Here is a 12,358-nt window from a genome sequence, read left to right on the forward strand (position 1 = left end):
GTAAGGTCATAAGTTGGCTTGAAGGCCATCTTTCCCCAAAAATCAAAACACTTCTTGATGTTGTTTAATATGCTTTTTTATGTATTGTCCATTGGCTTTGAATTCCAATTCTATTTGGTCTGAATATGCATGCACTATTTGCCAATGATTGTAAAGCAACCATCAATCAATCCATAAACTTGTGTTAGTATAAGCTTAAGCATCTTTTAAGTGTTATTTTCTTTTGAATAATCAGTTTGTCAACTTTCATATCCGCAACATTGTTCCTCAAAAATGAAAACTTGATCAAGTCACAATAATAAATAGAGCACATGCTGAAATTTCTCACATGCTAGGCTGATCATGAATGAATTCTATATTTAGTCTTAAAAGTTAACAATGAACATCAGACCAACCTTTTCAGATGGACATATACACCTTACTATCATTCAATACACCAAACACACTTTACCATCTGCTTACTTGTCGTTTTGATGTTGTGATGTACAAGCACCCATCCATGTCCACTTTCTGTTTTTTGTTAGATGTATTTCTATTTGGATCTGTCTGACAAGATATATCCATTTCTATGGAGTTTTTAGTTTGTTCTTATGTTGTACTGTCACATCACTGTCCTGATATAGCTGACTATGCGGTATGGGCTTTCCTCATCATTGAAAATCGTAGAATTGTTAATTTCTCTGTCATTTGGTCTTTTTTGGAGAGTTGTCTCATTGGCAATCATACCACATCTTCTTTTTAATATTAACTATTAAAACTCAACATTAATCACTGATCCCCATGAAATAAAGTGAACCCTGTATGACATGAATGTAGATCTTGTAGTGATTCTATGTATACCAATTTTAGTTGTCCTATTATTCATAAGTGTGCAGTGTGATAAAACAATAGTATTTAAGCAGTTGCTGAAACTTTGGAATGAGGACAAGGATACTGAACATATGCCAGACAAAAACTTCAGACCATAAGCATAAAAGATATTAAGGATGTCTGCTGCTCAGTTTCAAAATAAATAACTTTTCATAAAACTAGTATGTATTGATAGGGAATACATTGAGGAATCAACAAAGCAAAAAAAATGTAGGGGTCAGTGTGCTTGTTTTCGAGATATAAGCCATTGGAATTTTGGCGGGAAAATGTTCTCTCTTGACTTATCATAGCTTTATCATTGGCCAGTTAAAGTTCTTAATCAAAGAGCAGAATGCTCTGAGGGATACGATTGCCATAGTTTTCATTGACACATGTATAGCAGTTCTGCCAAATTTTCATTAAACAAATGCATGAGATTTGGCCAAAATTCAAAAGATCAAAGAGGAAAGAAATAGATCCAAGAATACTGTTGCAAAAAAAGCATGAACATGCGCGAGTCTCAAGCATTTTTGGCCGGTAAACCTGGTACAGCTGGATAGTATTATTCTCTAAACTAATTCAACTGCACATGCAAAATGTAACAATCTGAATAGTCACTCAACTTAAAGAATAGCCAATCCCCGTTACAAGTGTATCATGTGTATGAGCCATGTACTTATTGTGTTTTATCGAATTATAGTTATCCTGTACCATTGTAAACTCGTACCATTAAAAAAACCAAAAAAAATCGAACCATTGCTAACTCGTACCAACTTATTTAAATGCATTCAAATGGTGTTAAATGATGAATATACATGATATACGTTACTTTCACCCAATACCTCTTAAGTCTGTCATGTCTGTAAAATGTATATAATTTGAAAGTACAATGACCAATTTGTAGCTTATGTTCTTTGTATATTGGATAGAAAATACTGTGGCAGATGTAGATAATTAAGGTATATACAGTTTCACCCGAAGAAAATTTTTCATGAATAATAAAATCTTAGCAGTTAGTCAAAATGATTGCCAGAATTATTTTTACTGTCTATAAATAAATGTAACAATGAAATTTAACTGATTCCTGTTAAGGGGGTCCGCATTTCCCCCACAAAAAAGCACATGGCTTTCAACAATTGTAAACATAGCATTCAATTTGTGATCATGGATTACAGCTTTAATTAACTTAAATTGGATATATATACATATTCAACATGTTCAATTTTAATAAGGTACAGTTAAAGCAATGTTTTAACTTTCCTCTGGATTAAGTTCTACAGTGGCGGATCCAGAACTTTTCCTAAGGGGGAGCCCGCTGACTGACCTAAGAGGGGGCCCGCTCCAGTCATGCTTCAATGATTCCCTTTATTATCAACCAAATTTTTTCCACAAAAAAAGGGGGGCTGGATCCGCCTATGTTCTAGTTTGAAAGATCAGTTAAAACATTAATGCTTTAAAACATTCTTTATTTTTGTCTAAGTTTTCATTTAACTCCTGTGTAAAATTCAAGTAATTCAACTTTATTTCTATTAAGTTTACACACAGAAACCCATAAAACATCATATTTTTTTATATATTTTTTCTGAATGTTACGACTTCCCAGTAGTACAAGTTAACTTTTTTGGTTCCAATGCCGTGGTACGAGTTAACTTGCTTCCGTATCTTATCACCGTAATTCTAGGAGGAATCCTAAACTGGACCCCTATCATATTGTGTTCACTTATCGCTACACTGACCTTCGGTGCGAAGCTATATATAGAACGGCGGACCAGTTTAGGAGGAACCCCATTTCTTACTCTTTAATTATTGAAGTTCCTTTGGGTCAGAGGGCATGACTCCTTTCCGTACACACTCCTCTGTTTACATTGAGATCGTTCTTAATATAATACGACGTTTACCGGCATTAACGAGCTAATTCTTCTTGACAAATACTTCGAAAAGGGAGACAACTCGAAACGATAACATGGAAGATTCCATTTCTGCTGAAGGGGTGTTATAGGTAATTTTTACGATGAAACATTTATTTTAATTTAAATTATGCATGTGATTTAAAATTATGCAACAACAATAGCCCTCCATATGCAGACAGACATAGAAAGAATCCCATGAGTTTCAAATTAATCAATGAAGCGGGGAATCACTCAATCTGATACCCCTTGAAATCAGGAAAACTACACGCATGTGGGGTCTCACTAATTAGCGACAAAAAGCGTCAAGAAGCGACAAGAAGAAAAATAATAAGTGACAAAAAGCAACAAGAAGCTATTTAGCGACAAGAATACATTTTGTTATCACATACATTAAAATATTTTTTAGGATTATATTGAAAGATGAAGAAATAAAAAAAAATTGATGAAGAGATTGTGTACTTTTTATTATCATATTGATAGATGTAGAAATTAAACATGTGTAAGAGCAAAGGAAATGTAAACGCTATAAAATGAAAATAAAAACAAAGATTTGTCACCTTCCTTTTGAAGGATTTAATAAAACAAAAACATGAAATAATATTTCCTTCCTAACTGTACAATTAATTTTTCCTGATAGGACCAACATTAGCTGTGGCTTCACTCTAAGGTAATACACATTTAAGAGCAACAAATGAGATTAACTAGGTGCGTGTCCTTTGTTTTATTGCAACAATAACATCCATTAACACCTTCATCAATTACACGCACCAGAATATAAAATTATTGTACCGAATAGTGAACACCTGTTGAAAACTCAAGATTGTCATCAGTTTCCTTTAATCTTCAATCTATATGCATAAACATGATAAATATCGTTAAATGAGACAATACACTAAATAAAATGATGAAAAATATTCACATTTTAATTATGTTTTCCTCTTGTTTGATTTCAGTTCTTAATTTGTATTTCACAATTTGTGTATGAATTTTCTGGACAATTATGCACAAATAATGCATTTTGCAAGTTAATTATATTTTGTACAAAAATGGTTTTAAAAACAAATAAAAAGACAAAATATACTTCCTGTGATACCTTATAAAATATCATGTAAATAAATGTAGCAACTGAATTAGATTTACAAGTTTCATTTTCCCCCCTATCAAAATTAACTTTCCTGTCGTTGAAATTGTTTTCTTTTGCATATTTTTTTAATATTTATTTCGAATAAGTAATATAAATAAAAAAATGATTTCTTGTCGCTAAATAGTTTCTTGTTGCTAATATTATTCTTCTTGTCGCTTCTTGACGCTTTTTGTCTCTGCAATTCTGTTTGTCTCTAATTAGTGAGACCACGCATGGACATTAATACATAAACAAACCGCGACATGCGATTTGGAACAAGAACGTTTATTAAATGATATGATGAATGGTTCTCCATTTCTTTATGAGAGTACAGTATCAAATATCAGCTTCATAACGGTAAAATATAGAAATACTCCACTTCAGTTCTTGTGACAGAAATAGAATTATCGATCGTCTTTCAGAGAACTCTCGCAAGTTATAAAAATTTGGGAATTCCCTCTGACGTGTTTCTAAATTTATAAAAACACTAAATATAAATACTGTTTAATTCTGATTTTCCGTATTGTTAAAAACACGCATATAAGTCAAGGAAAATATCATACATGAAGATTATGAGTAAAACATTACAGGAAAGTTGTTTATGTTCAATTGTTTTGCTTGTTTTTACCTTTTAAAGCAAGACAATCATAAGAATCTGAGATGTTGCCGAATGTTTAGAATAAAACGAATGACGTGAGGGAGTGTGTCATAGGGTCAATGGTAAAAGTCTACAGATTGCTTGACAGCAATCGTATCCCAAAAACTATCAAAAAATAAATAAAATTTTATAAGACTTTTACAAATGGCTTATAATTATGCATGTACAAGATTTATAAAAAGAAAAATGGGGGTTCATGGGAAATTTTTTTTTAAGGCGTTCAAATGGATAAGTCCAGAGGATTCTGAAAATCTGACAAAAATTCCAAACCATGACCAGCAGACATCCTTAAGTATCAAGCTCTGCTACCTTGTGGAAGCTTTGTACAAAAAGTTTCTGCTGTGGACAGATAAGCATTCTTGGTCTCCAATTTTAAACCCTTAGACTTGGGAAAGACAAGAATCAGAGAATAGTTGTGAAAATATTATTGACAAACTACTAGTCATATTTTTTGTTTGAACTTTCTCAGCCAGCAAATTCTAGACATCAAAATGAAGGTGATCTGTCTGATTAGACTATTGACAAAGTATCATATACCCTGAATGAAACCAAAAACCTTTGTCAATCCATAAACTTCTTTTCTGATATATATATATAATTTATTGGTAAGTACAAGAATATTCATCAATAAGCTATTATATTTTTCACCATCATAGTGTCGTTTGTCACTATTGTCTTTGTACTCAAATTACCAAACATATACAATAAACAAAGAGAGATAATTCATGATTTATTTGAATGACATGAAAACAAGCTCTTTACAGCACAAACATAACAAGCTTTATACAGACAGAAAATAGTGGCAAGGTATCACATAAAATTATCTATAGGAAATGTAATAAAATGTTTTGTATAGATCAGATGAAGTGTAATGTAATGTAAAATATAAATATATATAGTAGAATAAATTGTTATAGTAAACATTTCACAATTATGATATTTAAAACCAATTAAGATATAGACAGACAGTTTGAAGTTATTTCCTTTAAACATATTTAATTCAAGTTAGTATACTTGTGGGCAGTTCCTTTTTGCAAATTGTTCACTTCTAAGAACATTCTTCTCTATTATAGTAAGGTTGAATACATGTATGATATATCTATGACACTACCATGCCATTTGTATCACTAAAATATGAAGATAATTTTGTAAACTACAGCATCACACCAACTTTCAAATTTCCATAAAAGAAGTTGTCTATCAAAACCCAAATATAATATTGGGTTCATGACTCCAAATATCTCAAAAGGAAAATAAGCAAGATATGCTTCAAACTTGATATGAGTTGGACTCTGATATGTGAAATACAAAAATCTCCAATCTTTACTCATGTAGAAAATCTGTTACAATCAAAATCACAGTGGTCATCATCAATATTTCAACGTTACAATATTTCAAGCATAACTAAAGATTAGACAATTTGGAAGGCATCTAGTTACAAATTCTAATTATTAGCCAGCGAAAAGGATCATGTTTTTTTTAATTTATCTGTAAGACAACCAAATGTATATAAATTCAAAATTCTTTTAAAATACATAAGTAAAAATACTTTGGAATAATAATTGTTTAATCAGATAAAAGTGAAAAACATTCTCCAAGTAGATAAAATTCATGTCCCACTTTGGTTGGTTATCTGAGATTCATATCAATAACTTCTGAATATAAAATATAAAAAGATGCCTGCAAACTGGAGTAATTCCGTTTTTCCATAACAGCTTACATATTTTCAAACAGTTCTTTTTATTGGTAATACTATTCTCTATCATAGAGATAAAATTTTGTAATTTAGAGTTAAAAATTCTAAAAATAAACATCATTGTATAGACAAATGTAAAGATAACCAATAAGGCACATGATATTAATAATGATATAAAAAGTCTGCACTGATTTTAAGGATGGAATAAGTTAAAACAATGTATAATTTACCCATGCTTATAAATAAAAACAATTTACTTGAGAATGACACAGTAAGATAACAGAATTACAGTCTCATATTTTAATGAAATAACCCTCATTCATTGCAAGTATTTTAGGTGTAAAAGTTGAAGGATATGCATAAAAAAGAATCACTGCAACAAAAATAAAAACTTTGAAACTACATGTTTAAGGTGAAATTTTCAATTTTATGTGCAGCTCATGATTTTATTCCTAAATTCAGATAAAAAACCCACATATATTGTCTTATAATTCTATAGTCTTATAATGTCAATCTCAAGTGTCTTTAAAATGCTTGGAATGGCTAAAAATAATTCACAACCTGTAGATAAGATAATAAATTGCAACATCACAGAACAGTTCTTTACCCTTTAACAACCAAAGAACTTCAACCTACTGAACAGCTGACCTCATATTCTCATTTTCTTAAGCCCAAAAACCATTTGTCTCTCGAAAACTAAAGTGGCTTAAGTAACAATAAACAATGTCTTAAACAGGAATGTGAGTAACTATCACTTCAGACTCGTTCATGTAAAATGAATTTATGTATAAACAACTTGGAGTGATTTTTCAACAAATCAATTTTCACAACCAAAAAATCTGGATATTATGCAACCAGAACTTTCATTAAATCGGAACTTTAAAATGCCCATTACTTGTTGATTTCAATGATACAGGTAGATTGTATGATATGCTGTAGGAGATAAAAAGACAATTCAAATTATTCTATTTCAAGAAAACTTTAAAAAAAAAAATTATTTTGCATGCATCCAAAATATACAAAGCACTGTGCTAGTATCTACTAGATTATTTACAACAATATAAATAATTCTGATTAATAATTTTCACAATTTATCTTGGACTAGAATAAAAATGTTTTATTTTGATGCGTAGCTAACAATGACTAGGCTTTTTAAAACATTTTTGGCTGGTCCATAATTTCAAGAATTTTCTATCAAAATAAATCTCTGATATCAAACATATTCAGGAGAAAAGTAAGAAAGATACAAGTACAGCATCCATTTTTGTTTTAGAACTGAAATGTGCTAACTGCCTAGCTGAAATATTGCTTGTTGATAGTAACATGCATATCAGGCAATGCTGAGATATGTGCATAAATACTGCATGTTTAATGCAATGATGAAAATAAAATGTAAAGCAATACAAGCTTGAACCTGAACTTGAAGTATGTACTAAACATATATATGATATGATAATAATATTCTGAACCTTAGTAAAATGAGAGATGAAATTTACAATGATGCTGATATGGTCTTCCTTTTGAAGGTGATTAAAGTCTACTACAGCTAACATGGCTGATATAAAAATATGTAGGTTACAAAATTCATCCCTTATACTCATCAGTAAATAAAATAAGTTGTCTATACTATGTATATTTGCTGCAGAAGGCACAGGCATGGATGTCATTTTCAGGGGTATATTCCCTCTACCCCTACTTATATCGCAACATTTTTTTGCACCACTTATTTCAAATAAATATTTGAAAAATTCCATCTCAAATATTCTATTGAATGATCTTGATATGTCTTTTTAGTTGTTCTAAAAATGTGCCATTTTTTTTAGATGTGGACTTAATTCTGGAATGGATGGCTAAAAGACGTCATTAATGAAAGGAGCTTTTGGTTATATAATTCTAACAAAAATTCCCTTCTTTCATATGATGACAAGCCACACACAATTATGTAACCTAAAAGCAAATAAAAAAGTACCTCTCAAGCAACAAAACTTGTAAAACTAATAATTTTCAACATATTTTGAATATGGCTTGTTAATCTCTGGATCTGAGTCAGTGTGAAAGACACTCTGATTATTATTCACCAGACATAAATATTTTATCCTTCAGGAACAGTTAATTTTGGTTTTCTCCAGAGAGAAGGTACACAATAATTAATTAAATTGTGTTATTTTGTTCTAAAACATTTGTTCAATACAACAACAAAAGCTAAACAAGTTGTACCCATGCCACCGGTTTGCTACACATAGCTTAATTATAAAAATACAGAAAAGTACTAAAATACTGGATAAGAAATCAAAGCATTGCACATAACAAGTCACACAATTTCATCATCAACCGCTTTCATCAAATTTATCAAAATAAAACAAGATTTTAAAATTAAGCACTTACTTTGCATAAGCAATAAAACAATGAATGTAACTTGATATGTTTAAAAAGGATATGATATGCTGTAGTAAAATAAAAGTAACAATGGATCCGTAAAAAAAATTAAGCCCAGTAGTCATTTTTAACAAAATTTCATCAATTAACAACCTACTTTTAGCTGCAAGCAATAAATGCTATTAAAACTTAAAATTGACTTCTCCTGCAATCTTTTAATATATAGAACTTTGCTAATCTAAGGCTCTGTTTATATCCCTCAACTTTACCCTTATCCTACGCCCACATCTGAGCCTAGACTTAGTTAAACCATAACAGAAACCTTTGATTCTCTGGGGTACTAGAACTAAGCTGTTGAATATGTTTCCCATAGGGGCATTGGACCTAAGTAAAAGAAGGCCCTTGATTTTACAGTGAAAAAAGCTGATATAAAACACAACCATTTAAATATACAGTAGTAAACAATTAATGTAATTATTTTACAATTCTGTTGTCAACGTGACTTTTCTTTCAATAGTTTTAGGTTCTTGTGGCGTCACATGCCAGGGTGATAAATCATTCCCATTTGTACTGGTACCATATGAAGATTCTGATTTGTGCGTGACCACGTTCTTTGTGAATGTTGATCTAGAAGGTAAACTTTTGGAACTAGAAGTTGAAGGGTTGCGTGATGAAGGCTTCGAACCAATGAATGAAGACTCCTGAAAATGTAAATACATAAAATTACAGGAACTCATAAAAAATACCATGTGTCTGGGTTAAATGAAGTCTACTGAAAACCTAAATACATAAAATAAAACAAGTCTTAAACAATACCACATGGATTGGTAAAATGAAGTCTACTGAAAAATATATTGACAGCTATATTTCTAATTGATATTGTGTAGTTACTAGTCAAAAGCTAACTTTAAAAAAATTTGAAATTATATTCAAGAAGTTTATTACGGTATACTTTTGATTCCTTATAACATAAGTAATCTTAGAATACAAAGTAAGCCTTCTTACCTTCTCACCTCAATATGATTGATACTGTAAATTCAGAAATTAATGCGAGGTTTTTATTATTGCGAAAAATGCGAGTAGTGATGCAATAATTTAAACTCGCATTTGGAAATATCTAATATGAATTAAACAGGATTTTTCTTAAAATCCTAAAAAATTAAATCGCATTTAAGTCTAAAATGACAAAATCACAATATATATACACGCAATAATTTCTGAATTTACAGTAATACATACAAGAATATTTTTTAAGGTAAAAAGGTCTAAAAGACTGTGATACATGTGATTTATACCAACACCACCTACATTGTTACAAAATATTGGATATGAATTGTGCCTGATATATTGTTTTTCTCCTCTTGATCCATCTGTAGTACTGTACACAAAAGTTATAGGAATGAAATGAGAAATAAACTCAGTGTAAAACATAACTTCAGTAAAGCCTTCCATGCTTCATACAAAATTTACTTTGGTCAATGCTTTTACACCCCAATAAAGTTTAATACAAAAAGAAGCATTCAATTCTTAAATACAAATAATATGAACTAGATTTAAATGGACCATCACAGAAATAAATAAATTACAAGGGAGCTCTGTTAGTTCCTCAAAATTTTGTTGAGGAAATAAAAGAATGAAATAGAAGATGTTATAAACTAAAATTATAAAATAAATATTAAAGAGAATTTGAACAGATATACAGACTATATCTACACTCATGCAATTAAAGTATTAAAGGAAATTTTATATTTATATTTTAAATTCAGGATAAGGAATTGTTCTACAAACACCTTGTAAGATTAAACTTTGTCACTTTTAAATGAAAAAGTGTCATAATCCCTTTTTTTTCCATTTCAAGATTAGCCTTTAAAAGGTATTACACAGTCTTCACATACAACTTCACTTTTAATTTCCCTACTAGAATTGATGTCTATGTAACTCTTTTAGAGCAATTCACTGAAATTTCTAGCCAAAAAAATGTATTTAGCAGGATGGTGGTACAAGCAAAAATTTGTTTATATTATTAAATAACGGTGTCCAAAAAATAATACATTTAAAGTCAAGTGACCTATTACATATTAATATTGAAAGCTGCATGTATTATATAGTGTGTTAAAAATGTAAAGTTATGGGAGTAAATACTTGTGTAATAAGAAAGATTATTATCTTAATGAATCTATAGTCTACAAAATGCTGCTGAATTTAAACTAGCTAATACAATTCTTCTATATTCAGCAATTCAATTTATAAATAACTTATCAAGTTTTCTTAATGGTTGTATGTATAACATTCAGCAACTCAGTTTAAAACACAAGAGTTTTCTGGTTTGTATAACAACATCATGATTGATGCATTAGAAATCTTACAAACAGAAGGGGCACTGGTGTTTTATTTGTTATAAATAACAAGCTATGATTATGGATTCATGCAGAAAAAGGTATATCTTATTCTAATCTTTTTCTTTTCTTTCTAAATCTAAGGTATAGTAATAGGTATATTAAAAGATTTGGGATGTTGTATCATGGAGGATATATACTCCGTTGTTAATTAGCCTGGAAACCTCTTTAAAATATACAGAAGTGACTATCTTTCTTCTAAAAGCCCCCCTAAAAAAAGAAAGTATATCAACATCATTTTAATTATTCTAAGTAGAGTAAAATGTTCACAACCATCAAATTAAGTGATTTTAAAATTTACAAACGAATCTCCTGAACAGGAGCAGCCATAAAAGCCAATAAATGTAAACTATAACTAAAGGCAATAGTGCTGAAAAAAGTGATTAAGGGTCATACTTATTCCAACCACCTAAGAGGTCTTCTAATAGTACCATCACCTGTAAGTAGGTTTTGAGTGCCCTCCCTTTCTTGGTCAGGCTTACAAACAAAAATAATTCCTGCTACTTATTAAGAAGTTGTAAGACTTCTCTATTTGGTGATGATGATTATAATAGATTGCAGTTTAATGTCCAATGGCAAATCCTACATACAACATGTGAGGTGATATGTATATGAACCCTGTGAAAGTTAACTACCTAACATTCTGCCTGCAGAAAGGCATGTAACACTCTATGGAAACATTTTTCTGATGGGAATTACCTGTCTTTCCTCTTACTCTTAAATGCTGTGTGCTAAGCAGAGAAGCAGCAATTACTAATTCTAAAAGTTTTAGATTGGACTTTGTCAGGATTAAACTCAAGACCACTTGTGCTCATGGTGGGCACACTACACCACAGCAGACTTTTTTTCAACTAGGAGACAGAATAACATCACCTGTCTGGCATGATTACAAGGTTTCCAAGTAAATTTAAGTCATCATTGGTGGTCTGTTACAAACAATATTATATTCATTTGTACTTTTCTTGTGATAATCCTGAATATGTGTGTTATATTTGCTGTTTAATATTTGCAATCAACAATTAGCAATCAAAATAAATTAATTTTAAAGCAATAGTTTTATACTCCCAAATGTTTTTTTTCAGATTTTTCTTTATAATTACTACTTTTAGCACAAAAGATTATGAAAGACTTTGTTTTTGTATGTCATTATTTGATTTCTTTTTATAAAAGCATTAGTTAATTCTTTATAGAACAAAAGATTAAGAGGTTTCCAGGATAACATGTGATAACAATAATAAAAGCTTGATACCAGCGCCAGATTACAACATCAAAATGTTTATACTGTACCAAAATTATATAGTAGTCTCTATAGATATATGTGGCCTGCATTTCTCCTGTGGGACCAAAACA

The 12,358-nt window shown here is 30.3% G+C and overlaps 1 protein-coding gene across 10 annotated transcripts in view; it reads right to left on the bottom strand.

Moving 5' to 3' along the window:
* Positions 1 to 5,257: 5,257 nt before the first annotated feature.
* LOC134706681 (band 4.1-like protein 5) overlaps positions 5,258 to 12,358 on the bottom strand; it is a 37,827-nt gene continuing 30,726 nt past the window's right edge. For 4 of the 10 annotated variants that reach the window (XM_063565838.1, XM_063565844.1, XM_063565842.1 and 1 more), the window contains one exon: positions 5,258 to 9,313. In XM_063565838.1, coding sequence (XP_063421908.1) covers positions 9,092 to 9,313 — 222 coding nt within the window. In that variant the 3' untranslated portion in view covers positions 5,258 to 9,091. Of the gene's footprint in view, positions 9,314 to 12,295; positions 12,343 to 12,358 lie in introns of all 10 variants that reach the window. The other 6 variants (XM_063565845.1, XM_063565843.1, XM_063565839.1 and 3 more) reach the window with 4 other exon arrangements.

The sequence above is a fragment of the Mytilus trossulus genome, chromosome 2 (genome assembly GCF_036588685.1).
Source record: "Mytilus trossulus isolate FHL-02 chromosome 2, PNRI_Mtr1.1.1.hap1, whole genome shotgun sequence".
NCBI classification, from domain to species: Eukaryota; Metazoa; Mollusca; class Bivalvia; order Mytilida; family Mytilidae; genus Mytilus; species Mytilus trossulus.